At 42.0% G+C, this 27,550-nt stretch overlaps 2 protein-coding genes across 2 annotated transcripts in view; both read right to left on the reverse strand.

Annotated features, from left to right (window-relative positions):
- The window catches only part of LOC113054742 (adhesion G-protein coupled receptor G2-like), a 94,142-nt gene extending 72,404 nt beyond the window's left edge, over positions 1 to 21,738 (reverse strand). Inside the window, exons 1-5 of the mRNA XM_026220512.1 lie at positions 21,704 to 21,738; positions 20,346 to 20,741; positions 20,205 to 20,261; positions 12,648 to 13,031; positions 12,509 to 12,565 (exon numbers count right to left, since the gene is read on the reverse strand). Of these exons, the coding sequence (XP_026076297.1) occupies positions 12,509 to 12,565; positions 12,648 to 13,031; positions 20,205 to 20,261; positions 20,346 to 20,741; positions 21,704 to 21,710 (901 nt within the window). The 5' untranslated portion in view covers positions 21,711 to 21,738. The remainder of the gene's footprint in view (positions 1 to 12,508; positions 12,566 to 12,647; positions 13,032 to 20,204; positions 20,262 to 20,345; positions 20,742 to 21,703) is intronic.
- LOC113054743 (adhesion G protein-coupled receptor E3-like) lies at positions 9,330 to 11,903 on the reverse strand. The gene is made up of 7 exons (XM_026220514.1): positions 11,749 to 11,903; positions 11,423 to 11,612; positions 10,743 to 10,862; positions 10,435 to 10,616; positions 10,047 to 10,208; positions 9,765 to 9,971; positions 9,330 to 9,675 (listed from the first exon to the last, which is right to left on the reverse strand). The coding sequence occupies exons 2-7, from the start codon at positions 11,589 to 11,591 to the stop codon at positions 9,439 to 9,441; spliced, it is 1,077 nt and encodes a 358-aa protein (XP_026076299.1). The 5' UTR covers positions 11,592 to 11,612; positions 11,749 to 11,903; the 3' UTR covers positions 9,330 to 9,438.
- Positions 21,739 to 27,550: the final 5,812 nt, after the last annotated feature.

A 27,550-nucleotide genomic window follows, 5' to 3' on the forward strand; every position in this document is an offset into this window, starting at 1 on the left:
AATAATAAATTACAGTAAGAACTTAAATCATATTCAGCTAGTGTTACTTCAATTAGTTTTTTATTCCAGTATTCAAGTTTTGGTTTCTTACAATCCAGGGATGGGCAACTTTAATAGTGACGAAGGCCAGCATTTCTTCTCTTTTATACAGTATTGTTCAAAATAATAGCAGTACAATGTGACTAACCAGAATAATCAAGGTTTTTCGTATATTTTTTTATTGCTACGTGGCAAACAAGTTACCAGTAGGTTCAGTAGATTCTCAGAAAACAAATGAGACCCAGCATTCATGATATGCACGCTCTTAAGGCTGTGCAATTGGGCAATTAGTTGAATTAGTTGAAAGGGGTGTGTTCAAAAAAATAGCAGTGTGGCATTCAATCACTGAGGTCATCAATTTTGTGAAGAAACAGGTGTGAATCAGGTGGCCCCTATTTAAGGATGAAGCCAACACTTGTTGAACATGCATTTGAAAGCTGAGGAAAATGGGTCGTTCAAGACATTGTTCAGAAGAACAGCGTACTTTGATTAAAAAGTTGATTAGAGAGGGGAAAACCTATAAAGAGGTGCAAAAAATGATAGGCTGTTCAGCTAAAATGATCTCCAATGCCTTAAAATGGAGAGCAAAACCAGAGAGATGTGGAAGAACATGGAAGACAACCATCAAAATGGATAGAAGAATAACCAGAATGGCAAAGGCTCAGCCAATGATCACCTCCAGGATGATCAAAGACAGTCTGGAGTTACCTGTAAGTACTGTGACAGTTAGAAGACGTCTGTGTGAAGCTAATCTATTTTCAAGAATCCCCCGCAAAGTCCCTCTGTTAAAAAAAAGGCATGTGCAGAAGAGGTTACAATTTGCCAAAGAACACATCAACTGGCCTAAAGAGAAATGGAGGAACATTTTGTGGACTGATGAGAGTAAAATTGTTCTTTTTGGGTCCAAGGGCCACAGGCAGTTTGTGAGACGACCCCCAAACTCTGAATTCAAGCCACAGTACACAGTGAAGACAGTGAAGCATGGAGGTGCAAGCATCATGATATGGGCATGTTTCTCCTACTATGGTGTTGGGCCTATTTATCGCATACCAGGGATCATGGATCAGTTTGCATATGTTAAAATACTTGAAGAGGTCATGTTGCCCTATGCTGAAGAGGACATGCCCTTGAAATGGTTGTTTCAACAAGACAATGACCCAAAACACACTAGTAAACGGGCAAAGTCTTGGTTCCAAACCAACAAAATGAATGTTATGGAGTGGCCAGCCCAATCTCCAGACCTTAATCCAATTGAGAACTTGTGGGGTGATATCAAAAATGCTGTTTCTGAAGCAAAACCAAGAAATGTGAATGAATTGTGGAATGTTGTTAAAGAATCATGGAGTGGAATAACAGCTGAGAGGTGCCACAAGTTGGTTGACTCCATGCCACACAGATGTCAAGCAGTTTTAAAAAACTGTGGTCATACAACTAAATATTAGTTTAGTGATTCACAGGATTGCTAAATCCCAGAAAAAAAAAATGTTTGTACAAAATAGTTTTGAGTTTGTACAGTCAAAGGTAGACACTGCTATTTTTTTGAACACACCCCTTTCAACTAATTGCCCAATTGCACATGCTTAAGAGCGTGCATATCATGAATGCTGGGTCTTGTTTGTTTTCTGACAATCTACTGAACCTACTGGTAACTTGTTTGCCACGTAGCAATAAAAAATATACTAAAAACCTTGATTATTCTGGTTAGTCACATTGTACTGCTATTATTTTGAACAATACTGTACCAAGTTGCGAGATCTAATCCGCGAAAAAACACACCTTTTACTCAAATCTCTTTATGTCTTACTCAATTTGCTTTATATTGAAGGAAATTAAAATATAACTAATGTAATTTGTTTTGTTTTTTTAAGATTTTATTAAATATAAAACAATTATGCTTATTCAGAATTAAAACTGTGTTGTCAGTGGACAGAAATAGTACCCCAACAAGCCAATATAAACATCTCAATTTTATTGTCTGGAAATCTGCAACAAACAAATAAATAAATTTTTTATGGCCTACATAACATTCTCAAAATAACCTTAGAGGACAGTTAAAATGGCTTATTCATATGAATAAATAAAAATGTTATTCCAAATGGTACGGTAAAACAGCCTGGAATCTGCAGAATTTAAGACCTTTAAAGACCTTTTTAAGATCTGCACTTCACATTTCAGCCTTTAAACAAATTTAAAGAAATGAGATGAGACAAAAGTATCAATTATTATATTAACTTAAATAATTAGTATCAATTATTACATGAAATAACAAATATATATAAATTTAGACTCACATAATAGCCTCTCCCTTCTAAGTATGACCTGAAACATTTGAGAACCATCCCAGAAAGCCGACCCAGTTTTCCAGTCTCTCTAGTAGTATGTTATGATCGACAGTGTCAAACGCAGCACTAAGATCTAGCAATACCAATTTGCCAGCGTCACAATTTAAGCGAATATCATTTATTATCTTAATGAGTGCTGTCTCTGTGCTGTGATGCGGTCGGAAACCAGATTGAAAATTGCCCAGGGATCCATTTGAGTTTAAGTATTTGTTCAGCTGATTAAAAACTATCTTTTCTATAATTTTGCCTATAAAAAGAAGATTAGATATTGGTCTATAATTGCTCAAAATGGTGTTATCAAGATTGCTCTTTTTCAGGAGGGGCTTAACAACTGCGGTTTTCAGGGAGTTTGGAAATGTCCCAGAAAGAAGTGAGGCGTTCACCACTTCTAAGAGATCTGCTTCTAAACAGTTAAGCACACTTTTGAAAAAAGATGTGGGATGTGTGTCAAGATATACTTTTCAATTTATGACTATCAATTTTACCTTTGAAATTTGAGGTAAGTGCATCTCTGACGTCCTGTTGTATGTAAGTAAGTGGTGTGATGGCGATTTAAATAAAATACAGATTTTTCAAACATATTGAACATGGTATAAAGCTAATCGGTTTACCACCTTGACTGGAAAATACTGTCTTCATGGTCAGTTTTTCCATTTATTATTTGCTGATGTTATTGAATGTTTACATTAGAGTGCACATCAGGCAGAAAATAATACAGGCAGCGTCTGGAAACTAGAGACCTCTCCTGGTTGGGGATAGTTATTAACATCATAAAGTGTAAGCAATCTGTATGTGTTTTGCTCTTCAAATGTTTAAAATTGATAATCCGAGTCTAAAATGATCCAGCGGCCGCCAGCTGCTCATTCCTGATATAAGCAAAAAAGGTTGAGAAGGATGTTTCTCATGTCTGCAGCAGGATTTCAGATCTTCTTTTAGCAAAATGAAACTGATAAAGGCAGTTTATCATTGAATTCAGTGATGTCATCATCTCAGTTCAGTTTAATTAGTATCTGTGCAATCAAGTCAATGATATCGCTGTAGATGAAGTGCAAGCCAACTAAGCAAGCCAGAGGCGACAGCGGCAAGGAACCGAAACTCCATCGGTGACAGAATGGAGAAAAAAACCGTGGGAGAAACCAGGCTCAGTTGGGGGGCCAGTTCTCCTCTGACCAGACGAAAACCAGTAGTTCAATTCCAGACTGCAGCAAAGTCAGATTGTGCAGAAGAATCATCTGTTTCCTGTGGTCTTGTCCTGGTGCTTCTCTGAGACAAGGTCTTTACAGGGGATCTGTATCTGGGGCTCTTGTTATCCTGGTCTCCGCTGTCTTCCAGGGCTATAAAGGTCCTTTCTAGGTGCTGATCCTCCTTCTGGTCTGGATACGTACAGTACTGGTTCCGGGTGACTGCAGTAAGAGAGAAGCAGACTAATATTAGCGTAGATGCCATTCTTCTAATGATGTAGCAAGTACATCGGGTGTTATGGGAAGTGTTCCCGGTTCCGGTTCACCTAATTAATGCAGCCTAAAAATCCTTTAACGGATTTGGATATTAAAAGCATATTAGTATGTTATGTGTAAGCCAGGTTAAAGAGATGGGTCTTTAATCTAGATTTAAACTGCAAGAGTGTGTCTGCCTCCCGAACAATGTTAGGTAGGTTATTCCAGAGTTTAGGCACCAAATAGGAAAAGGATCTGTCGCGCGCAGTTGATTTTGATATTCTAGGTATTATCAAATTGCCTGAGATTTGAGAACGTAGCGGAAGTGGAGGATTATAATGTAAAAGGAGCTCATTCAAATACTGAGGTGCTAAACCATTGGACTAGCTATAGTTTGTTTACTAAGCGTTATAACTGTTTCCTTGATCTCACAATGGTATTAGTTATAACACTGTTTTTATAGGGTAGAATCACTATGTTTCAATACGACCTTAACAAATCTGTAATATAAAAAAATAAAAATAATAAATACTTCTCATTCATTCGCATATTATCTTTTTAGACTCTTTCATTGACAAACACAGAAATCATACATGTTTTTACCCTCAAAAACCAACAGCATAGAAATATGTCTTATCTGTTTTTGGGTGGCGGTGATGAAGATGAAGACGTTGATGATGATGCTGACGACGACAATAAAAAAACTAAATGCAATAATCCTGAAAGTCCATTCACCACATTCTATCCATGAATGTCCACGAAAGCTCATGTCCACGGAGTACATCCCAAAGTTTCCACGTGCAAACCTTTGTGTTGATATCGAATCACAGTAAAACCAAATCTTCAAAATCACTAGTGTGGCATAATACGGTTTCAGGATTCACAGTGGTTTTTCACATTGCCTCTACATTCACTTCATTGACATGTTTCAGACAAGGTTTCAGACAGGCATGTAAAAGAGAAAGATGTCTCTCACAGAATGTGGAGTCCTTCTACAAAAATAATCACATTAAATAGTTATATAAAACTACATAAATAACAGTCAAGATTTAAGTCAATATAAAAGAAACAATGCTTACTTCAGATTGAGCATGAAACTCTAAGTTTCTCAATCAGGACCAATGATTGTTTGGAGCCATAAGCCATGCTTGTTCCTCCATTACCAATCTACTACTTCTACTCTCTACACCAGTTTTATACATCAGAGTATTACTCCTTGTTGCCTCCTCATGGTGAGTAGTAGAAGTACAACAAAAAAAAACTTTTAACAGGTTTGACTGTTACAGCGTGCAGAACAACCACTCAATAAAGAATTAAAATAATCTAACCTTGAGGTCATAAATGCATGGATTAACATTTCTGCATTTGACATTGAGAGCATAGGCCTTACATGCAGAGTTTTTAGGTCCTATAATTAACACCTCTGTTTTTTTTTTTTCAGAATTTAGCTGTAAGAAATTTTTTATATCGACTATGCATTCCATTAGTTTTGTTGTGTTAGTAAATTGGTGTGTTTCACCGGGCTGCCAAGAAATATAGAGCTGAGTATCATCAGCATAACAGTGAAAGCTAACACCATGTTTCCTGATGATATCTCCCAAGGGTAACATATAAAGCGTGAAGAGTAGCAGCCCTAGTACTGAGCCTTGAGGTACTCCATACTGCACTTGTGATCGATATGATACATCTTCATTCACTGCTACGAACTGAGGCGGTCATATAAGTACGATTTAAAAACCATGCTAATGCACTTCCATTAATGCCAAAAAAGTGTTCAAGTCTATGCAAAAGAATGTTGTGGTCAATTGTGTCAAACGCAGCAATAAGATCCAATAAAACTAATAGAGAGATACAACCACGATCAGATGATAAGAGCAGGTAATTTGTAACTTTAAGGAGAGCAGTCTCAGTACTATGATACGGTCTAAATCCTGACAGGAAATCCTCACATATACCATTTTTCTCTCAGAAGGAATATAATTGTGAGGATACCACCTTTTCTAGTATCTTGGACAGAAAAGGGAGATTCGAGATCTGTCTATAATTAACTAGTTCTTTGGGGTCAAGTTGTGTTTTTTGATGAGAGGCTTAATAACAGCCAGTTTGAAGGTTTTGGGGACAAATCCTAATGACAATGAGTACTTAATAATAGTCAGAAGAGGATCTATAACTTCTGGAAGCAGCTCTTTTAGGAGCTTAGATGGAATAGGGTCTAACAATGTGGAAAAACATTCACATATGCACTTACATATCACATTGTTTATTGATACATAACTTTTAACAAACACAATGAAGTAAAACAATGAAAAACTACTGTAAGGAACAGCAAAAAAATGTATCATTATTCATGTGTAATGCATAAATACAAGCCATAAGACAGTACAGATTCACTTTGAATTTGACAAATCAACTGTTCATTAGGTAAATCCAACACACCTATAAAACCTGTGAGACTGACCTGAACATATATTTTGCCATTTGAATATTAAAAGTAACATAGAAAGGGTCCTTGCAGAAGAAAGCTCAATAAACCAAAAATTAGTGTTAATCTCATAAATTTCATAAAATTCATAATTTTGTTTTTTTTTCAGCTTAAGCCTAACATTTTGAGTCTGTAAAGACTGTACAAATATGTTTTTCACAAACCACCAAGAAAATGGGATGTATGCGTTCTACATTCATAGTATTTCAAGTAGTAATATCAAAAGACTGGTAAAAATGTTTGTTTACCAATTACAGAAAGGAGCAGAGACTACAGTTAACATCCAAAACATTGATTATGTATTTTACTGTAAGTATGGCATCACTTTTATAATAACGGCATTTTAGCAAAACTTTTACTTCCTGAACATGATTCTGTAGCCTTCAGTGCTGTCTGATGCAGCAAAGACATCTTAAGAACTTCTTGTACTGCTGCATGATCTGGAGTTAAAGCCCAGAGAAAGATGAACAAAGATGATTTTATTCACAAGACAGGTCCAAATATGTAAAGTCTTAAATCAATTTGAAAGGTATTATAGTTAATCACAGATAGGGCCCTATTTTAACGATCTGAAACGCAAGTGTCAAAGCGCAAAGCGCAAGTAAGTTTGTGGGCGGGTCTCGGCGCTGTTGCTATTTTCCCGGCGGGATAAATAGCTCTTGCGCCCGGCGCAAATCTAAAATGGGTTGGTCTGAAGTAGCTTCATTATTCATAGGTGTGATTTGGGCGTAACGTGAAATAAACCAATCAGAGCGTCATCCAACATTCCCTTTAAAAGCAGGTGCGCAAGTTCCATTATGGATTGCTATTATTATGGCGTATTTACCAGGCGCACGCCAGGAGCGGTTCACAGCCGAGGGGACTGATGTTCTTGTAAGAGCAGTGAAAGACAGAGAAGTTGTGTGTAATAGGGATGGGAGAAACCCACCCAAAATAGCGTCGGTTAAACAGGCGTGGGAGGAAATAGCCACAATTGTTTCATCGATTTTTTTTTCCTGGTTCTTGACGGAAAAACCAATTTGTCAGATGTCCTTATATACATATATGACCTCAAACAGGTCTGATCCTTAATTACTACAATTAGCCTGAATAATTTGTAAGCTAGATTTATGCCTATTTTTTCACATCTTCGTGGCACATCACAATGATTTCCGTCATGTCAAGTGTTAATATTTTTTTAGTGTAACAATTTATGATTTACAAAAATAACTGTTGCATCTGTGTAGATTACATGAGCAAAGTGTATGCGCGTTGTGCACGCTATACATTATGGTCAAGCATGCGCCCTTAAAATAGCATAATGAACAACGCGCAACGCGCCACTGACTTTAGACTAGGTTTTTTCTGGTCAGTGGCGCAATTGTTTAATGGAACAGCAAAATAGCACCAGGGATTGTTTGCGCCGGAACACGCCTCCTTTTTTGCGCTGAACCGCCCAGGGAGCGCAAGTTCATCCACTAGTTTAGCGACGTACTTCTGTGGAGGGAAAAGCGTGCTTTGCGCGGGTGCAAAATAGGAATGACACATGCGTCGGTGTACAAAGTCAATTGCGCTGGGTGCAAGATAGGGCCCATAGAGTCTATTAAGAGAATGTAAAGATGTTTGACCTCATTATTGAGAACACCATAGATCAGGAAGATGAAGGTTCCCTGCTGCGAGTTCAAGATCAGGAAGAGGATCTCCAGGACCTTACTGTCATTAGTGAAGAAACCCAGAATCCAGGAGCAACCGAGAACCACAAACTGAGCCAGTGTTTTAAACACCAAGATCCTGCAGAGAAACCATTAATGTGTCTTTATCTGTGTTTCTACAAAATCTGTGTTTGTATAAATCAGTGGTTCCTATTTCCAATCATCAGAGATCAGATAAGGGAGAGAGAGGGGTTAAACAGACAGCAAGCAATTTCGACCCAGAACTGTGTGAAATCCTATGCCAAATGTGAGCCAGATCTAGGCAGAAACTGCTTGCTGTCTGGGTAAGAAGCGCTGGTTTAAATCTAGATTTCATACTTGGTTTGTTTCATCTGTGAGACTTCGGCGTTGAGATTTTTTTAGAGCTGAGTTCAGAGTGATGATGATCTTGATGAAGAGAATCATGTTTAACTGCAAAGTAGAAAGACATCAAGGAATTATCACCCTGCTCTTATTTTTTTTTATATAAATCAAAGCTATGAAAATTAGAAATGTGTTTACTGCTAGTATGAAGCAAACAGGACCAAGAAAACTCCAGATGAAGTTTTTTTCCATTTTAAGCCAGCAGCTGTTTGGTAGAATATACAATACCATAATAAATGAACAAACATCCATGAAGGTGTTGAATTACTGGTAATTTTAAAGAGGTCATCAGATGTTTGAACTGAAATGTGTGTGTGCAGTGAAAAAAAACCTGAGTGAATCTTTATCATCATAGGGTGGCTATAATGATAAAGATTCAATCAGTGTTTTTTTTAAATCTCGTAAAATAGTTTCCCCTTTCTCAAATCGAGCAGATCTCAGTCACACAGACAGGCCCCTCCCATAACTTTGATTGACATAGTGTTTCAGCAACGACTGGACTGATGTATTACTGTAGCTCAGTGAGTGACTGTCATCAGATTAAGTTGTTCTGTTGTAGGATGAAATAATGAACACAGCAGTCGTTATTTAATCCCGACATCTGAGGCGCTGACATCCGATAACGTATGTTTTTAAAGAGAATGTGCCCCCGATCTACATTAATGTGTTTATGTTCTCGCAAATCATTTGTGATCCAGCTTCACCAACAGAAGTGAGTGTAAGGTTTTTTAATGAATCTTATTCTTTGCAAAACGCCTTTCCTTATAATGTGCTAATTATCAAGTTTAATGATGAATGCGGCTAAAGTAAACAGTCCCTCACAGAGCAGCTCCGAAGAGAGGGGCGGAGTCAGCCGAGCTCATTAACATTTAAAGGAACATGCTACAAAACTGCATGCTCTGAAAAAAATTCTGTTTTTACACTACCATTGAGAAATTTTAACCAAACTATGTTACAGACTTTTCATTAAGACCCTAAAGGATCATATCAACTTGTGGGAAATGGGCATCCGATGACCTCTTTAATATTTAAAATGACTTGAACTAAAGTCTTATTCATTGCATGTATTAAGAGAAAACCCTGACTCACTGTTCGCTACCGTAGCCTTCAGGAACCAGACCGACAGACACACACACCACAACCAGAGCAACCACATATCCAATCACACACAGGAATCCACTGCTAAGCACCTCGCTCTTTTTGGAGCTGATCTGTGATAGGTTCTTCACACAGATGAAGAGCAGCACAGCTTCGATGAACATCCACACAAAGCCGGAGAGAAAGAGGAAGTGCAGAAGGCCTGAGATGACGGCACACAACACCTGGAGACCATAAGAGACTTATGTTATGGTTTTGATGATGGTTCTCAGTGAAGCTGTGCTGAGCTGTAGGACTCCTTCATCATTCTCACCTTCTGACGCTGTATGATGCTCAGGAACTGCTGTGTAAGCAGAAGCAGAAGGTGAGCCAACAGAAGACTGATGCAGATATTGATTCGAGCCACATTATTCACTCCAGGACTCCACTGACAAAGGGCAAAGGTCAACAGGGCCAAACTGAAGAACACCAGCCCCACAAACACACACACCAAATTCAACAACTCCAGAAGTGGGTCGCTCTGAGAAAACATGTGAGAGAACATGAGTGCTGAATCATTGCTGTTCTTTAGCGTTTATAATAAAAGCTCTTGTACCGCCGGCGGCTGGCTGGTTTGCATGATGAGAGCGAACGTCGACAGATGATCACAGGAACACACAGTATAGCTGCCGTTGGTCTTTAAAACAACACAACCATCTACAATCCACTCGCTGATATTCCAGTACACACAGGACAGAGAACCGCTGGGATCAAACTCCTGCAAAAAGAAGAAGAAAATATGAAAACACTGAAAACAGAGGATCCACGAGCAAAGGCAGATTCAGAAACTCTGTTTATTTCCCGAACTGAAGAAAAGCAGTCTGCAGTGCACCGGGACTCTTGTTACAGTGTAATTATTCAAACATTTAAGTACTGAGTAATATTAATTCGTTTTTTTGTTGTTTTGTTTTCAGGTTGGGAAAAAGCACGTTTGAGTCTCTCACTCTGATGTGTTTGAGCGTGAAGTTGACTGGCTCGGTCAGTTTAGTGTTTCTGGTTTTGGGAAGAGTAGCTGAGATCACAGTGGACATCATGGTTTTAACCGTCTTATTCGATGTGTTGAAGAAGTCTGGCTTCAGTAGGTTCTCCATCGTGTTGTAGCTCATGAACGCCACAGCAGCTGATCCTATGTGACAGGAACAGAAATGAAATACTGTTAAAAAAATCTAAGAAATAAATTAAATGTGGTTTAGTGGTGATGGTGCAGTGTCTCTTTTTTTATTTTTTAACCACTCTGAATCATTTCACCCACTTGTTTCATAGTTGTTCTTGGCAATCCCAATGAGATCAATGTCCACAGATGAATTTGTCGTGTCAAGTCGAGGGATTTTATCTAAAGTGACTTGTGGCCCAACCATGAAGACTTGTCCCTCTGATTAAACACAAACAGTCATTTATTTATAGTATTTGTCTTATTATTTTTTTTTATGAAAGTCCAATTCAATCATTGAATTTGCATAAAAGACAAAACACATTCACTATGATTGGACTTTTCCATCTCTGATGTAGTTTGAACCATTCAGGTCCATTTTTATTTAAATGTAAGTACTCTTAACTATATTAGGTCATCTGGAGGTCAAAGGTCAGCTTTTTATGCTCAAAGCAGCAAATATACTCAAAACACATCCACAAAACATGAACTTCTCACTTTTAGTGAATGCATGCAAAACTGTCCGCGTGGCATCTTTCTAATTTGATAAGCTTTTACTGAATTATGGATGAATTTACACCAAAATATGGACCTTTGACATAATCAAAATAAGAAAGAGGCAGCATTTAATGCTTTCTTTTAACGAAATGCCAAATATACACAATCATTTCGTAATGTATCTGCATTTATCATTGTTGTTGTCTGATTCACTGCTGCTCTCGAAACTATATAAAGTCATTGACATCAGTGTTTCATCATCAATAATAAGTTTCTCCACTTACCTACAGTGGGAAGATTAAACTTGACACTGTCATTTGTGTTTGTCGACTTCACTAAAGTAGAAATGAGTTTCTCACTGGTTTTTAACATACGGTTTCCATACGAGGCTAGTTCAGTTGGGCTTGCTGAGGTTGTTGTCTCTAAAATCTTCTCTGAAGAGTTGAAGGCCATAGTCAAAATGTTTGTCACAAGCTATTTTATCAATCAGAGAATACAGTTACCGTACAAAAGTCAGGAGAGCCAATAAGAGGGCACTGTGACTGTATCATCTACAGTGTGTCATTGACAAATATTTGATAATTGTATGATTTTTCTCTTGAAGACTTACATTCAAAGGAAGCACTGTAGCTGTAATGTTCTCTATCTGCTCAAAGAGATTTTTAAGACATCCTCCAGAGGTCTGACTCACAATGTTGAAGGCAGAATTTGATCATTTATTAATAACCAAAAAAGTTAGTTTGAGCACAAATAAATATAGAATAAATAGAAAGTCAACATTCATTTTACAAAAAAATCCACAATACATATCTTCTTTTCTTATCTTTTATCATATCTTTGGACTATGATTGCAAGAAGTTGTGAGTCAAACTCTAAAACTTACGGTGCATCCTTCCTGCAGTGTTATATTTATAACTGCAATGACAGAAATCATTATTAAGACAACAACAACAACAATAATAATAATAAAGAAACAGCAAATGAAAAATATGTAATCTGTGAAACATTAAAAAAGCAATGATCAAAATGCTGAATGTGCACAGAGTGTGGGAAATTTAATGTGGGAAAAAAAAATTATGATACTAAAATATAAAGATAACTAATACAAATTTTCAAGAATTTATAATTTACAAATGAATTACAGCAAGTATATCATTATACTCATTAAGTAACTGTGTAAACATGATTTCACTTAATAACTGATTGTGAACACATGATCACGAAAATCTGCAATGATCTGAAACTGTACATTTCTTGTAGTCTTTTATTCCTTGTCGTTAGAAACACACTCACACACCTGTTCAATTCTACAGATGCACAAAGATTCAGCCAACACACAATTCAACAGAGAAAACATCAGTCTACATTACCAGCTGTGGTTATCTCTGGTGTGACTGTTGTATCGGTGCTGCTGATGTTAGTAACAGCTGAAAAAATAATGCCTGATTAATATCAATAAATTAATCAATAAACAATAAAAAAGGGCACATGTAAATATAATTATAGTACCTGCACAGTATGCAAAAGTACAGTAAGTTGGTTTAACCAGCTCATAGACATAATAATTGCCTGGACAGGCTTTGACTTTAATGGGGAAAGAACCATAAAAGCAGCAGTAATTGTCATAGTGACCACAGACATCTCGAGTGACCACTCCATCCTGCAGTGATGGATGTCCATCACGAATCCACAGTGGGACATTTGTGCCACAGCCAGTTTTTTCAACACAGGAGTCTGGGATCTGAGCGCTCAGACCGTTAATGAGTAGACGATACCAGCCGCTCCAGGTGACAGAGGTGTCACACTTTTGAACTAAAGCATTTGTATTATTGGTGGCTCTCCATGGATCGTCCAGTACACTGTACTTGTAGCAGGGGTCAACAGAGGGATAAACTGTAAAGAAAATATAAACAAAAAATATGTTGCTTTAAAATGTTGTAATCATTTTCCTTTAAAATGAATTATTCCACATGCAGTTAGAGTTTAACAGCAAAGTTTGTTTCATTTAAAATATATATATTTTTAAACAACTACTGGCTGTGTTACAAGAGTATCACAAGTACACAGAACTAAAGAATCTCATGGTATCTGTGGCGAGTGGGGCGGAGCCGAGAGGCATGGGAACGAGGAGTGAGGCCAGGTGTAGTGATTGGAGATGGAAGGATATAAAACTGGAGCGACTATAGTGAAGGACGAGAGAGGACCAGGCCTGGGACATATTTTATGTTTGACTTTTTATTTTGTGCGTACCAGTCGTCCGTTAGGGGTTGGTGCGCTGTTTTGTGTTTATTTTGAATTATTAAAATGTTATTTGATTGTCTGCCGGTTCCCGCCTCCTTCTTCTGGATGATTAGGAAGTTTTTATCATTACAGTGGTGCCGAAGCCCGGGAGAAGGAGGGACGCGATGCTGAAGATCCCTCGCCGCTGTGGTGAATCCGTGGTGCCCTCAAGCTGGCGAGGTATGTGCCGCCATGGACGCTCGAGGCGGTGGGCTGGAGCTAGTTGCCGGGGACGGGCTAGCTCGCTGCCGGCCGCCCACGATATGGAAGGGCGGCTGCCGTCTGTGAGGGAGCGGAGGAGTCGGCGCCGTTCGCCAGGGGGCTGGTGCGCTGTTTTGTGTTTATTTTGAAATTATTAAAGTTTCATTTGATTGTGCGCCGGTTCCCGCCTCCTTCTTCCCGATGACTATGGAGATTTTATCATTACAGTATCAAACACAACTATAAAATGAGTTAGGGTTAGGATTAGGTTAGGAAACGTCTTGGTTACGTATGTAACCCTCGTTCCCTGAAGGAGGGAACAGAGACGTTACGAATGGGATCTCGCCCGAGAACCCAATCACCTTTGAGTGGTACAAAATGGGCCAATGGTACACAAAGTACCTTGTTCTGCGGGATTTGCATCGCGAGCAACTCGCATTCAAGGCTTCGGTGAGGAGCCGAGCCAGTGAGCCAGCCATTCAGCGGAACAGCAATGTGGCAAGGGGATGTAACATCTCCGTTCCCTCCTTCAGGGAACGAGGGTTACATATGTAACCAAGACATTCCCTTTCAGTCGGTCACATTCGCGTTACAAATGGGCTCCCTTACAAAACGCCACATGGCTGTCTTCCAGCGACCCGTATGAGTGATAGCACATTGTCGTGAGGCCAGCATGAGGTAGGGCCCATAACTTACACAGAATACACTGGGTAGCATATTCCAGCTGGACGTATGCTAGCAGGCTGCCTGCCCATGGGAGGACTTACAGAAGGCACGTATTCACCAAGGTGGTAATACATAAGAACTCTGAGGTACCCAGCCCGCAGGATGGAAGTTTCAACGACAGAGCTGGCAAGGGGCTTGCCAAGGGAAAGACACATGCTGCGGAGAGACTTACTGTGGACATACACACATGGGATTGCCCAGAAAAGGGGAATCACAACACATGGAGGCACCTAGTCCCACACAGGGCTGACCAAAGGGCATGTACGCAAGTGTTGGACATTAACAGTGCTGGAGCAACCCAGGGTTCTGACTGAGGAACTCACCTGAGGGGAATAGCGCACGCATCCAGTCCGTGGAGTCGAATGGCGCAGCAAGCGGATTGACAAAGAGCAGGTCCTTACTGGCCCAAAGGAGCGAGTACCTGGGAGGACACGGGCTCTACACGGAGATTATAAAATCTTGCGAATGTGTTAGGTGTCGCCCAGCCCGCAGCTCTACAAATGTCTGTTAGTGAGGCGCCATGCACCAGCGCCCACGAGGAAGCTACACTCCTAGTTGAGTGAGCTCTCACCCCTAGGGGGCATGGCAGGTCTTGAGCCTGATAAGCCAGGACAATAGCATCCAATATCCAGTGGGATAACCTCTGCTTGGAGACAGCCTTTCCCTTCTGCTGGCCTCCGTAACAGACAAAGAGCTTGTCTGAGTTCCTAAGGCACTGAGTTCTGTCCACGTAGGTGCAGAGCACACTTACTGGACAGAGCAGTGCCAGGGCTGGGTTTGCCTCCTCCAGGGGCAGCGCTTGCAAGTTCACCACCTGATCCCTAAAAGGAGTGCTGGGAACTTTGGGCATGTACCCAGGCCGGGGTCTCAAGATAACGTGAGAGTTAGCCGGCCCGAATTCGAGGCACTCTTCGTCAACTGAAAATCCCTGCAGGTCCCTGACCCTCTTCACCAAAGCCAAATTTGTCAGAAGCAAAGTTTTCAAAGATAAAAACTTTAGCTCTACTGAGAGCAAGGGTTCGAAGGGAGCTCTCTGCAGTGCCGATAGAACCACTGCGAAGACCCAAGAGGGGATTTGCTAAGGGCGAGGCGGATTGAGCCTCCTTGCTCCTCTCAGGGACCTGATGATCAGATCGTGCCTCCCAAGAAACTTGCATTCAACAGGGTCATGGTGAGCCGAAATGGCGGCAACATAGACCTTGAGGGTGGAAGGAGACAGCCAATCGGACATTTCCAGGGGTCCTCACGCCGTGAAGAACACCAAGTGACGAAGTGGTTCCACTTCAAAGCATAGGCATGTCTGGTGAACACGGCTCTAGCTGAAGTGATGGAAGCTACCACCTGAGGTGGCAAGGTACCTAAACCTTCCGTAACCCGTCCAGAACCCACACATGTAGGTTCCACAGATCAGGACATGGGTGCCAAATGGAGCCCTGTCTCTAAGAAAGAAGGTCCTTCCTCAGAGAAATTGGCCAGGGAGGGGCTGTCATGAGGAGTACAAGTTCGGGGAACCAGGTCTGTGCAAGAAGGCTCACTGGGGGAAACGCATACTTGCACAGGCCCAGCAGCCAGCTGTGTGCCAGGGCGTCTGTGCAGAGAGTGCCCTCGGTCAGGGAGTAAAACAACTGGCAGTGGGAGTTTTCTGGAGAGGCAAACAGGTCTACCTGAGCATCTCCGAAGCATTCCCAATCAGCTGAACCGACTGGGGGTGGAGTCTCCATTCCCCGGGGCGAGACCGCTGCCGTGAGAGCTTGTCGGCTGCACGATTGAGTCTGCCTGGAATGTGATTGGCACAAAGCGACATCAGATGCTTGTGAGTCCACAAGAGGAGATGGCGAGCGAGTTGCGACATGTGGCAGGAGCGTAGACCACCCTGACGGTGAGAGATGTATAAAGTACTAGAGACCCAGACTTGAGTAAAAAAGTGCTCTATCAAAAAAGTGACTTGAGTAGAAGTTGAAGTGCTCTTTAAGCACCACACTTAAGTAGAAGTACTAAAGTATTCAACATTTTTTGTACTTAAGTATTGCAAGTAGTCTATTTTAAAATTTACTACTCAAGTACTGAAAGTAAAAGTAGAAGTATTGTGTTATGTAGTTATTAAAGAAAGTAGTCAAAAGTTTGAACATATTGTTTTTTTCTATTTCAAATGATTAACCTAAAGGACAATCACAATTCCTTTGACTGTAACTTCTTGTAAACAAAAAATGGTTACTAGGGTTAGTTCGCCCAATTTGCAAAATTTTGTCATTAATAACTTACCTTCATGTTTTTTCAAACCCGTAAGACATCAGAGGGTGAGTTAGAATTTTTTGAAGCATCAAAAATACATTTTGGTCCAAAAATAGCAAAAACTACGACTTTATTCAGCATTGTCTTCTCTTCCATGTCTGTTGTAAGACAGTTAAAAACAAAGCAGTTTGTGATATCCGGTTCGCGAACGAATCATTCGATGTAACCGGATCTTTTTGAAACAGTTCACCAAATCGAACTGAGTCGTTTTAGACGGTTCGCGTCTCCAATACGCATTAATCCACAAATGAATTAAGCTGTTAACTTGTTTAATGTGTCTGACACTCCCTCTGAGTTTAAAACAAACCAATATCCCGGAATAATTCATTTACTCAAACAGTACACTGACTGAACTGCTGTGAAGAGAGAACTGAAGATAAACACCGAGCCACGAGTCAAGAACCGTTTCTGTCAGATGCGTCCGATTCGTGAACCAAGGAGCTGATGATACTGCGCATGTGTGATTTAGCGTGAAGCAAACCGACACACAGAGCGTCTGGACCGAACTGTGTCTTTTGGTGATTGATTCGGAACTGATTCTGTGCTAATGTTATTAGCCCAACAGGTAAACCGAAGGCTTGCAGTCAACGCCAATGACGCCATTGCGTCGAGCGCAAAAGATTCGGTGAGCTGTTTTCTTCAACTGGTTTATTGAATCGAACTGTCAGAAAGAACTAACGTTACTGGTCATCCGAGAACCGAAGTAACCGGTTCTTGACTCGTGAATGAGTCATTATCTGGCTCGGCTCTGTGTTCATCTCTCTCTTCACAGCAGTTCAGTCAGCATGCGCAGTCTTCTTAATCACTTGATTCGCTCAATGATGTGCCAGCTTCATCAAACCTGCCATCTACAGTTCTGGCAGTGGTTTGTAATGGAATGATTCGTAACATTTTAATAATTGTAACAGGTAACGATGCAGCACATAAAAAAAATATTGGAGTAAAAGTATTAAACTCAGCGAAAATATGTACTAAAGTAAAAGTGGAAGTAGGAGAAAAAAAGAATACTCTAGTAAAGTACAGATACCGCCTTTTAGTACTTAAGTACAGTAGTGAAGTAGTTCTACTTCGTTACTATACATCTCTGCTGACGGTTGATGTATGCTACAGTTGCAGTGTTGTCCAAATGGCATGCTTGTCCTTCAGCAGGGCCCTGAAGCGGTACAGCGCAAGACGTACTGCTAGCAATTCGAGGCAACTGACATGCCACTGAATTCGGGGTCCTGTCCAGGAGCCTGACGCAGCATGCCCATTGCACATGGCACCCCAGCCCATGGCAGAGGCATCTATTGACACAACAACATGCCTGGACACCTGTTCTAGGGGCACGCCGGCCCATAGAAATGAGGGGTCCAACCACGGGTTGAAGTTTCGGCGGCAAGCCGGAGTGATGGTCACTCGGAGCGTGCCCTGCTGCCATGCCCATCTTGGGACTTGGTCGTGAAGCCAGTGCTGAAGCGGTCTCATATGGAGTAACCCGAGCGGTAAGACCGCCGCCATATAATCCAGGAGCCTCTGAAACAGTTTCAGTGGAACCGCTCTCTTGCCCTCGAATTGTCTCAGGCAATTCAGCAGTGACTGTGAACGCTCGTCCGTAAGCTGCACGAACATGGCGACCGAGTCTATTTCCATACCTAGAAAAGAGATCCTCTGCACAGCGGAGAGCTTGCTCTTTTCCCAGTTTACCTGAAGACCCATTCTGGTTAGGTGTCCGAGCACCAGATCCCTGTGCTCGCACAAATGCTCTCGAGAGTGAGCTAGGATCAGCCAGTCATCGAGGTAGTGGAGGATACGGATACCTTGTTCCCTGAGAGGAGCCAGGGCTCCCTCCGTGACTTTCATGAAGACGCGGGGAGACAGGGCCAACCCAAATGGAAGAACCTTGTACTGATATGCCTGCCCCTCGAAAGCAAGCCAAAGAAACGGTCGATCGCTGCAAACCAATCTATCGGACGAATGCATTCAAAAATGCTCTTGGGCGTTAGCATCTTAAACAGGAGTCTGTGCAGAGCTCCATTCAAGGCACGCAAGTCCAGGATTGGCCATAACCCACCTGTCTTCTTGGGTACTATGAAATAAGGGCTGTAAAAGCCAGTTTTCATGTCGGCTGGAGGGACCGGCTCTATTGCGCCCTTTGCCAGCAGGGTCGCAACCTCCGCATGCATGACAGGGGACATCTTTGCCCACCATCGTCGCGCAGACACCCTGAAATCTGGGGGGACGCCGGGCGAACTGAATCGCATTGCCGAGCCTGAGCGTCCAGATGAGCCAGCAGGAAGGCCTGGGGAGCTCTAGCCAGGCTCGCAGAAACCGAACCAGCGGGGTCAAGGGGACTACAGGTGTACCCACGGTGGGGCAGCATGGTGGAGCAGACAGGATTTTTGATTGTGCGCCGGTTCCTGCCTCCTTCTTCCCCTAGTTATGGAGATTTTATTATTACAGTTTTCGAGCCGGCTTTGCATGGAGACTGGCAAGGGGACAGGAGAACCTGGAGGAACCTGGAGGAACCTGAGAGGGTCCAGCAAACTCATCCGGAAACTAGACCGGCCCACAAACCATCGAGCCATCCATGAACGCAGTCTGGAAGTCCAGACACGTGACACAGCGATCGTGGCCGTCACGAGGAGCCATGTATCGACCGCACCCAGAAACACACGGGCAAAATGAGTTATGAGTTACTCTTTCAGAGGTGTTGAAGCGCTCAGGGGAATGCGGGAGTTGTCACAGGAAACCCAGACGAACCGCTGAATCACCCTGTCACACCAACACCAGTGACTCTTGCTTGTAGCACTCGGGTGAAAGCAGCAAACGATGTGCTCGGCTCCAAAGCGAAAGCTTGAATGTAAGTTGCTCACGTTGCTCCTTATATACCCGCTCTGCGGGGCAGAGCTCGCGATCCAAATCCTGCAGACCATGGTACTTTGTGTACCATTGGCTCATTTTGTACCACTTGAAGGTGATTGGGCTCTCGGGCAAGATCCCATTCGTAACGTCGAACGTGACCGAATAAAAGGGAACTACAGGTTATAGACTGTGTTGGGTTAAAGTTACTTTGATAGAGATTTTCTACCCTGTTCTAGGAGACCATCTGTCCTGCAACATTTATTTCCAACCAGCTTCAACACACATTCAAAGATCATTTGCAAGCAATCATGAACACCTTGCTTAGCTGATTCCTCTGTGTGTTACAATCAGGACTCAAATTAAGCAAATACTTTAAGTAAAAATTATCATGCAAATTAAATATTAAATTATCTACGTATGATAATTTATTAACAAAATAACGGTGGTAGGCTAATCAGAACTCATTACTGTAATGAGCTGTGCACATGCTTATGCAAGTTTTCATAATTTTTCACGCAAGATGGTTCAAGAAGACAACAGAAGACTCAATATTTCCTTGATCAGAGTTTAAAGATATTCCTTTGACATAATATTATTGTGCTGTATGTGTGAATGTGAGCGACGGAGAGACTATAAAGCTGACATTATCGAAAACAAAAACACATCTAGAGAGTTCAAAAGCATTCACGGCGTCACAAAGACACAAAAATAAGCCATATTTACCAGTTGAGATGATCGCTGGTGTGACGGCTGTAGAGCTGGTGTTAATACTGCCAACATCTGAAAGTTAGGATGAATAGTGATTCATGTACAGAAACACAAATGTCATGAATGTGTAGAAAGATCTCATGTAAACATAATTACCTGCACAGTATCCTGAACAGTACACCGTTGGACTAATCAGCTCATACACAAAATAATTGCCTGGACAGGCTTTAATCTTAATGGGAAAAGACCAGAAATAGCAACAGTAATTGTTCCAGTGACCGCAGACATCTCGAGTGACCACTCCATCTTCAACTGTTGGGTGTCCACCACGAATCCACAGTGTGGTAGCAGTGTCACAGTGACCTATTGCAACACACGTCTCTGGCATATGAGCGTCCAGACCATTAATGAAGAGACGATACCAGCCGCTCCACGTGGCAGAGGGGTCACACCTGTAGGAAGGTGTTGATTGTAAGAAATTTGTATTATTGATGGATCTCCTTGGTTCGTCCAGCACAGTGTAGTTGTTGCAGGGGTCCACAGAGAGGGTAGCTGTTAATAAAAAATATTTATAAAAAAAAATGTCATGCTCATTATCATGTGTTGTTCTAATAAAAATTACCCCGAGGTTCAGTTGAAGACATTTACATTATTATTTGCATAATATTACACCATAAAGAGGAAACAGAACTGTCAATTTTGAGCTATACATATCAGTGGAAATTGATGAAATAACTCTAGTTCATCAATTTACAACACATCAGATAAAAAAAGTGATCCATATTTTGACAGCTAAATACAGTTTTGTCTAAAAGAGAAATAAAAACGAAAATATGATCTGTTAAAGTTCTCAACCAGCAGAATACGACAAAATTATTTCAGGCAGAGACCAAACATTACCAAGTAGCTACACAAAACTGCATACTAATGCGACTTTTGGACCATGATTTGGTTTGTAGCTTTTTTAAACTTTAGGAAACCATAGTGGATCACATATATTTGTTTAAAGCAGTACAGCTGGGATACAATCGTGTCGCGATGATGACAATGACGCTGTGTTTTTATACATCATTTGCAAATGTTAGAAAGTTCAACCAATTAAAATCTCAGATATTAGGTATGGTGTGTAGATGGCTTCAGTTGCTGTGTCCCAATGTGTCTACTTATAGCTATTATGCTCTTAAAGTATGTACTCTTTTGCATCCTGTCACAGTAAACTGGCCTATAAATCATCGTGTCACAGTTAACAACAAGATTTAACACAGTCACATTTTGTTAAATTTAACTTCTAATGTTTTGGAAAGAAAAGAAGTAGCACATTGATCTGGCTGCTTTATGGCAGTGAAATTGGAGGCTCATTGGTTCCTGGCCTCTTCAATGGTCTGTGTAAACATGCAAACTATTCTTTAGTCAAATTTCTTTCTCTGTTCTTTTTACTTTTTTTTGGACCTGGAAATTCTGGAATCTAAGTGACGTGTAACCAGTCATCAATGTGAAGGCACAAATATACTTACATAGCATAACAGAGATGAAAGTCAGTGCTCTTATAAAACCTGTCATGAAATATGTGGAGAAACATGAAACAACAAGTATGTACTGCAAATTTTGAGAAAACCACATTCATCATGTAACAGATGCTCACAAAAAATGTTGGGGCAGAAAGAACTAGTCTTTACATCCCAATCATGACAAGAAAATTCACCTTTATGAAGAGAGGAAGCCATTGACAAAAGTGAACAGTATGGGGTATTACTCTTTATCCAAAAGCCAGATCAGAGGAGGAACTCCTTTACAGTTCTAAAAAAAAAAAAAAAAAAAAAAAAAGAGGCAAAACAAAACAATTGGCACTGATGCATAATTTCTATTCTGCTTTCTGTTTCAAACACAATGGAAAATTCCACTGAAAGCCATTCACAAATTGCTAGCAATCTTAAAAATACAACAAAGAATCAGCAAAAAACACACTGAATTATACATCAAAGTTTGAAGTAGAAAAACGTAAATTGTATTGTATCAATTGTAAAATGTAATGTGATCTTTGTTTTATTTACATTTTTACAGTATGCTCAAGAGTAATCATAGAGTGCACTGATAATATAGGATTTCATATGTGTATGTATATACATATATATATTTCAGTTTCGACCAGTCATCAAAATTTGTATTTTTCTAAAGGGCTAAAAGGATTTAAGATCCTTGACCTCGTCAGGACATGAACCTAATTACTCAACTGAAACTTCACATAAATCGCAGACGCTTTTAATACAAAGAGATACAAATTAGGACAGTGGAAGCAATCAAAATCAACAAAAGAGCAATGATATGCATGTGTTATAACAAGTATCAGTTAGATTAATTCAGTGCAAGTAGCTAGGTTTTTTTAAATTATGTAATAAATAAATAATAAAATAGATAGAATAGGAAAAGAATAGAGCAAGCCACTGTAACAATCTTTTTTTTTTTTTTGCTTTTTTTTTTGCTTTTGTTAATTTTATAATAAAAATAAGAAAACGGAATACAGAAAAAATTGATTACAGAAGTTATTGTAAGTCTAAAAGTGGCATGTTTTTTAAAGAATAGAATCAGAATAGACAGTGCTAAAGTTAGAGGTTCAAATAAAGATAAAGAGATGTGTTTTTAGCTGATTCTTGAATATGGAAAAACACATGAACACAAATCAACACACATAAAACATACTGCAATGTGTTTGAATTACAGGGACTGATGAGAATCATTATGAGCAGAATGATGATCTTACCTGATGTGAGCTGATCCTCACACAAATGACTGCTTCACTATTTGTTTGTTGAAATATTTATAGATAAGTCATCTGTTCATCATTACAGTAAAGAGACATGAGTCAGTTGTTTTCCTAGCTTAAATTCAAATTAAAATACAAATGAACACAAGGCTCCGTGGTAGAGTATTGTCTCACACAATGCCATATGTGTGATTCTCTATTAGGTGTTTGTCAGTTTGAAGTGTCAAACAAGTGTCAAACCTTGATTATTCACTAATGTTGTAAAAAATTACATAAAATGTGCAATTACAGTTCTAAGAGTTGTTTGTGTTGTAACAGATGATTATATCTTAAATATTCTAAGGTAAGACATCAGGCCAACAATATGCATGTGACCTTGTAGTACGTGTACAGAGCAATTTCAGTTTACTTTTAGTTTTGTTTTCTGCTGCTATCTTCTGTGAGTGGTAAATGTGCATGCATGATTGGTTCCTCTTCGACCAGCCTACTGGCAGAAACTCAAATCTGCCAAGCCTGTAGTAAAAACTGTAAAGAGATGGACTGTTGATGCATTCAGAGACCTTCAACCTCACTGATTGGAGTGTTTTTGAGTCTGCAGCTATTGATCTGGATACATCAGTTTCTGTGAGCACATATGTGTTTCCACTAGGGCTTATTTATCATTTAACAACAACAAACTTTGGTTCAGTGCAAAACCTAAAAAGTTTCGCCAGACAAAAGAGGACGCCTACAGGAATGGAGACAAAGACTTGTACAAACACTGAATAGGGAGATAAGAGTGGCAAAGTTAAACTACTCTGAAATGCTAAAAAAAACTTTCAAGTAATGTCTCTACATAAGTGTGCAAAGGCCTGAAAGCCATCACCAGCTACAAGTCTCATCCTCCAGCACTAAGGCCAATCAACACCTGGCTGAAGACCTGAATGAGTTTTACTGCAGGTTTGAAAAGCAAAAGCTTGGTCTGACACCTCACATCCGCTCCGACCATCTCACAGCAAAGCCATCAACACCCTTACACTCCCTCCCCACTATACTGTTTATCAGCCTGTAGTCAAGATCTGTAAAGAGGATGTGTGTGAAGTCTTCAGGAAGCATAAAATAAGGAAAGCCAAAGGCCCAGACGGTTTCTCTGAAACCTGCCTCAAAGCCTGCGCTGTACAGCTATTACCCTTCTTCACATTTATCTTCAACAGATCCCTGGAGCTGTGTGAAGTCCCCTCCTGCTTTAAATGCTCCACCATCATCCCCTTACCCAAGAAACCAAAAATCACAGGACTTAATGACTACAGACCTGATGCTTTAACATATATGGTCATGAAGTCATTTGAGAGATTGGTGTTGGCCTACTTGAAGGACATTACTGGACCCTTGCTGGACCAATCAACATGGGACTGCATTACATCCTCAAACATCTGGACAAACCAAGGACTTATGCAAAGATCTTGTTTGTGGACTTCAGCTCCCCTTTCAACACCATCATCCCAGACACCCTTCAGAACAAACCCACAAAGCTCTCTGTACCCACCTGTCAGTGGATCAACAGCTTCCAGACAGACAGGCAGCTGCTAGTGAGGCTGGGAAAATTCACATCCAACACCCACACCATCAGCACCGGAGCTCCTCAGGGCTGCGTTCTCTATACCACACTCATCAGTCTCTTTTTAAGACTGTGACGAGTCTGCTTACATACAGGAGGTTAAAGAGCTGGCTGTCTGATACAGTCTCAACAACCTAGAGCTCAACACTCTCCATACTTTGTAGATGATCGTGGTCTTCAGGAGAAACCCTCCTGCTATCCCCCCACTCACCATCATAGACAGCACTCAGGCTGCAGTGAAGTCATTCAGATTCCTGGGCACAACCATCTCTCAGGACCTGAAGTGGGACATTAACATCGACTCCATTGTGAAAAAGGCCCAGCAGAGGTTGTACTTCCTTTATCAGCTGAAAAAGTTCAACCTGCCACAGGTGCAGATGACACAGTTTTACTCTGCTATAATTGAGTCAGTTCTGTGCTCTTCTATAACTGTCTGGTTTGGGTCAGCCAGAAAATCAGATTTAAGAAGACTGCAACAGACTGTTAAGATGCAGAAAGGATCACTGGTGTGCACCTGCCCAGTCTTCAGGACTTGTACAACTCCAGAGTGAAGAAACGGCAAGGTAACATCATCAAAGACCCCCTCACTCTGGACACAATCTGTTTGCACTTCTCACCTCAGGCATACGCTACAGATCTCGGGGCAATAGAACATCAACATAGCGATTTAATTGGAGTGCAATTACTGTGAAGACAGGACCAGACTAGAGGAATTAAAGTGCCTATGGTTAAGTGCCTAAGGAGAAGTGAGCTCACTAGGGAACACCCAGGAAAACAGAGACTGACAGCATGACATTACCCCCTCCCCTACGGAGCAGCTCCCAGATGCTCCACCTGAAACCCAGGAAAACCCAACAGAAAAAGAGGTAGGAGGGAGGTGAAGCGGCGGCGGACTAGGGGGAGGGACGGAGGATCAGAAAACAGAGACAGGAGAACCAGATAGAATGGACAGACAGAGACAAACAACCAGGTGGAATGGAGAGACAAAGACAGGACAACCAGGTAAAATGGAAAAACAGAGACGGAACAACCAGGTGAAATGGAAAGGTAGAGGCAGGAAAGGTGTAACACAATACAAGGAGTCCAGGAGGGTGGTGGACCGGCGGAGGATAAAGGGGAGGGACGGAGGGCCAGGTCCAAAGAAGGAGATAAATAGAAAAACAAAATGAAAACAAAAACACAAAAACATGGGTCCATAGAGGACATTAAGTGATGCCCACCCGGGCGGAACAGAGGGCCATCACACCCATGTGGTCAAGGCAAAAGCCCCCCCAGGGCAGAGCGGAAGACCACCACATCCTCGCGGTCAAGGCCGGAGTCCCCCAGGGCGGAGCGGAAGACCACCACGTCTTAGTGGTTGGCCCAATGGGAGGACGAAGATCACCGGTGACTTGACTCAGTCCTCGAAGATCACCGGTGACTAGCCTTGTCTCTGGAAAGTACATGGTACCTAGTCCTGACTCTGGAAGGTCATCAGTGACTAGCCCTAACTCTGGAGGGTTCACGGGAACCTGACTCGACTCTGGAGAGTTCACGGGAACCTGACTCGACTCTGGAGAGTTCACGGGAACCTGACTCGACTCTGGAGAGTTCATGGGAACCTGACTCGACTCTGGAGAGTTCACGGGAACCTGTCTCGACTCTGGAAGGTCAACAGGAACTAGCCCTGATTCAGGAGGGTCAACGGTAACTAGCCCTGATTCTGGAAGATCGACGGTGACTAACCCTGACTCTGGAGGGTCCACGAACACCTGACTCGACTCTGGAGGGTCAACCGGAACCTGACTAGACTCTGGAAGGTCGATAGGAATCTGACTTGATTCAGGAGGAACATCTGAAACATGACTCAACTCTGGATGGTCAGCAGGAACTAGCCCTGACTCTGGAGGGTTCACGGGAACCTGACTCGACTCTGGAGAGTTCACGGGAACCTGACTCGACTCTGGAGAGTTCACGGGAACCTGACTCGACTCTGGAGAGTTCATGGGAACCTGACTCGACTCTGGAGAGTTCACGGGAACCTGTCTCGACTCTGGAAGGTCAACAGGAACTAGCCCTGATTCAGGAGGGTCAGCGGTAACTAGCCCTGATTCTGGAAGATCGACGGTGACTAACCCTGACTCTGGAGGGTCCACGAACACCTGACTCGACTCTGGAGGGTCAACCGGAACCTGACTAGACTCTGGAAGGTCGATAGGAATCTGACTTGATTCAGGAAGAACAACTGAAACATGACTCAACTCTGGATGGTCATCAGGAACTAGCCCTGACTCTGGAGGGTCAACGGTAACTAACCCTGACTCTGGAAGGTCGACGGTGACTAACCCGGACTCTGGAGGGTCCATGAACACCTGACTCGACTCTAGAGGGTCAACCGGGAACTGACTTAACTCTGGACAGTCAATGGGCATCTGACTAGACTTTGGACTGCCTGTGGAGATGTGAGACGCCTCTGCTTTGGGCACTGCCTCTGGAACGGCCTCCCGAACAGCAGCGGGCACCGCCTCGGGAACGGCCTCAGCCTCTGGAACAGTATCGGGCACCGCCTCGACCTCTGGAACAGCATCGAGCACCTCCTCGGGAACGACCTTGGCCTCCGGAACAGTAAAGGGCACCGCCTCGACCTCTGGAACAGCATTGGGCACCGCCTCGGGAATGGCCTCGGGCACCACCTCGGCCCTCCAGAACAGCATCGAGCACCTCCTCGGGAACGGCTTCGGCCTCCGGAACAGCATCGGGCACCACCTCGACCTCCGGAACAGCATCGGGCACCACATCGGGAACGGCCTCGGGCACCGCCTTGGCCTCTGGAACGGCCTCCTGAACGGCAGCGGCCCACTTCGGGAACGTCCTCCTGGACGACAGCGGCCCGCTCCGGAAAGTTCTCCGGGCTTTGAGGAACGGTAGACGCCTGTCTCCTCCTCCTCCGCACTCTATGATGGCGAGCCGGTGGCACCTTATCTGGAGACTCAGGCATTGAGTCGGCCATCTTGTGCTGTGACG

This window comes from Carassius auratus, chromosome 35 (assembly GCF_003368295.1).
Source record: "Carassius auratus strain Wakin chromosome 35, ASM336829v1, whole genome shotgun sequence".
NCBI lineage: Eukaryota > Metazoa > Chordata > Actinopteri > Cypriniformes > Cyprinidae > Carassius > Carassius auratus.

Coding starts and splice junctions, on each gene's coding strand:
- LOC113054743 (XM_026220514.1), bottom strand. CDS start 11,591: ATGGCCTTCAACTCTTCAGAGAAGATTTTAGAGACAACAACCTCAGCA. Junction 10,863..11,422: donor GTTTAATCTTCCCACTGTAG/GTAAGTGGAGAA, acceptor GTGTTTAATCAG/AGGGACAAGTCTTCATGGTT. Junction 10,209..10,434: donor TCACGCTCAAACACATCAGA/GTGAGAGACTCA, acceptor TTCTTTTTGCAG/GAGTTTGATCCCAGCGGTTC.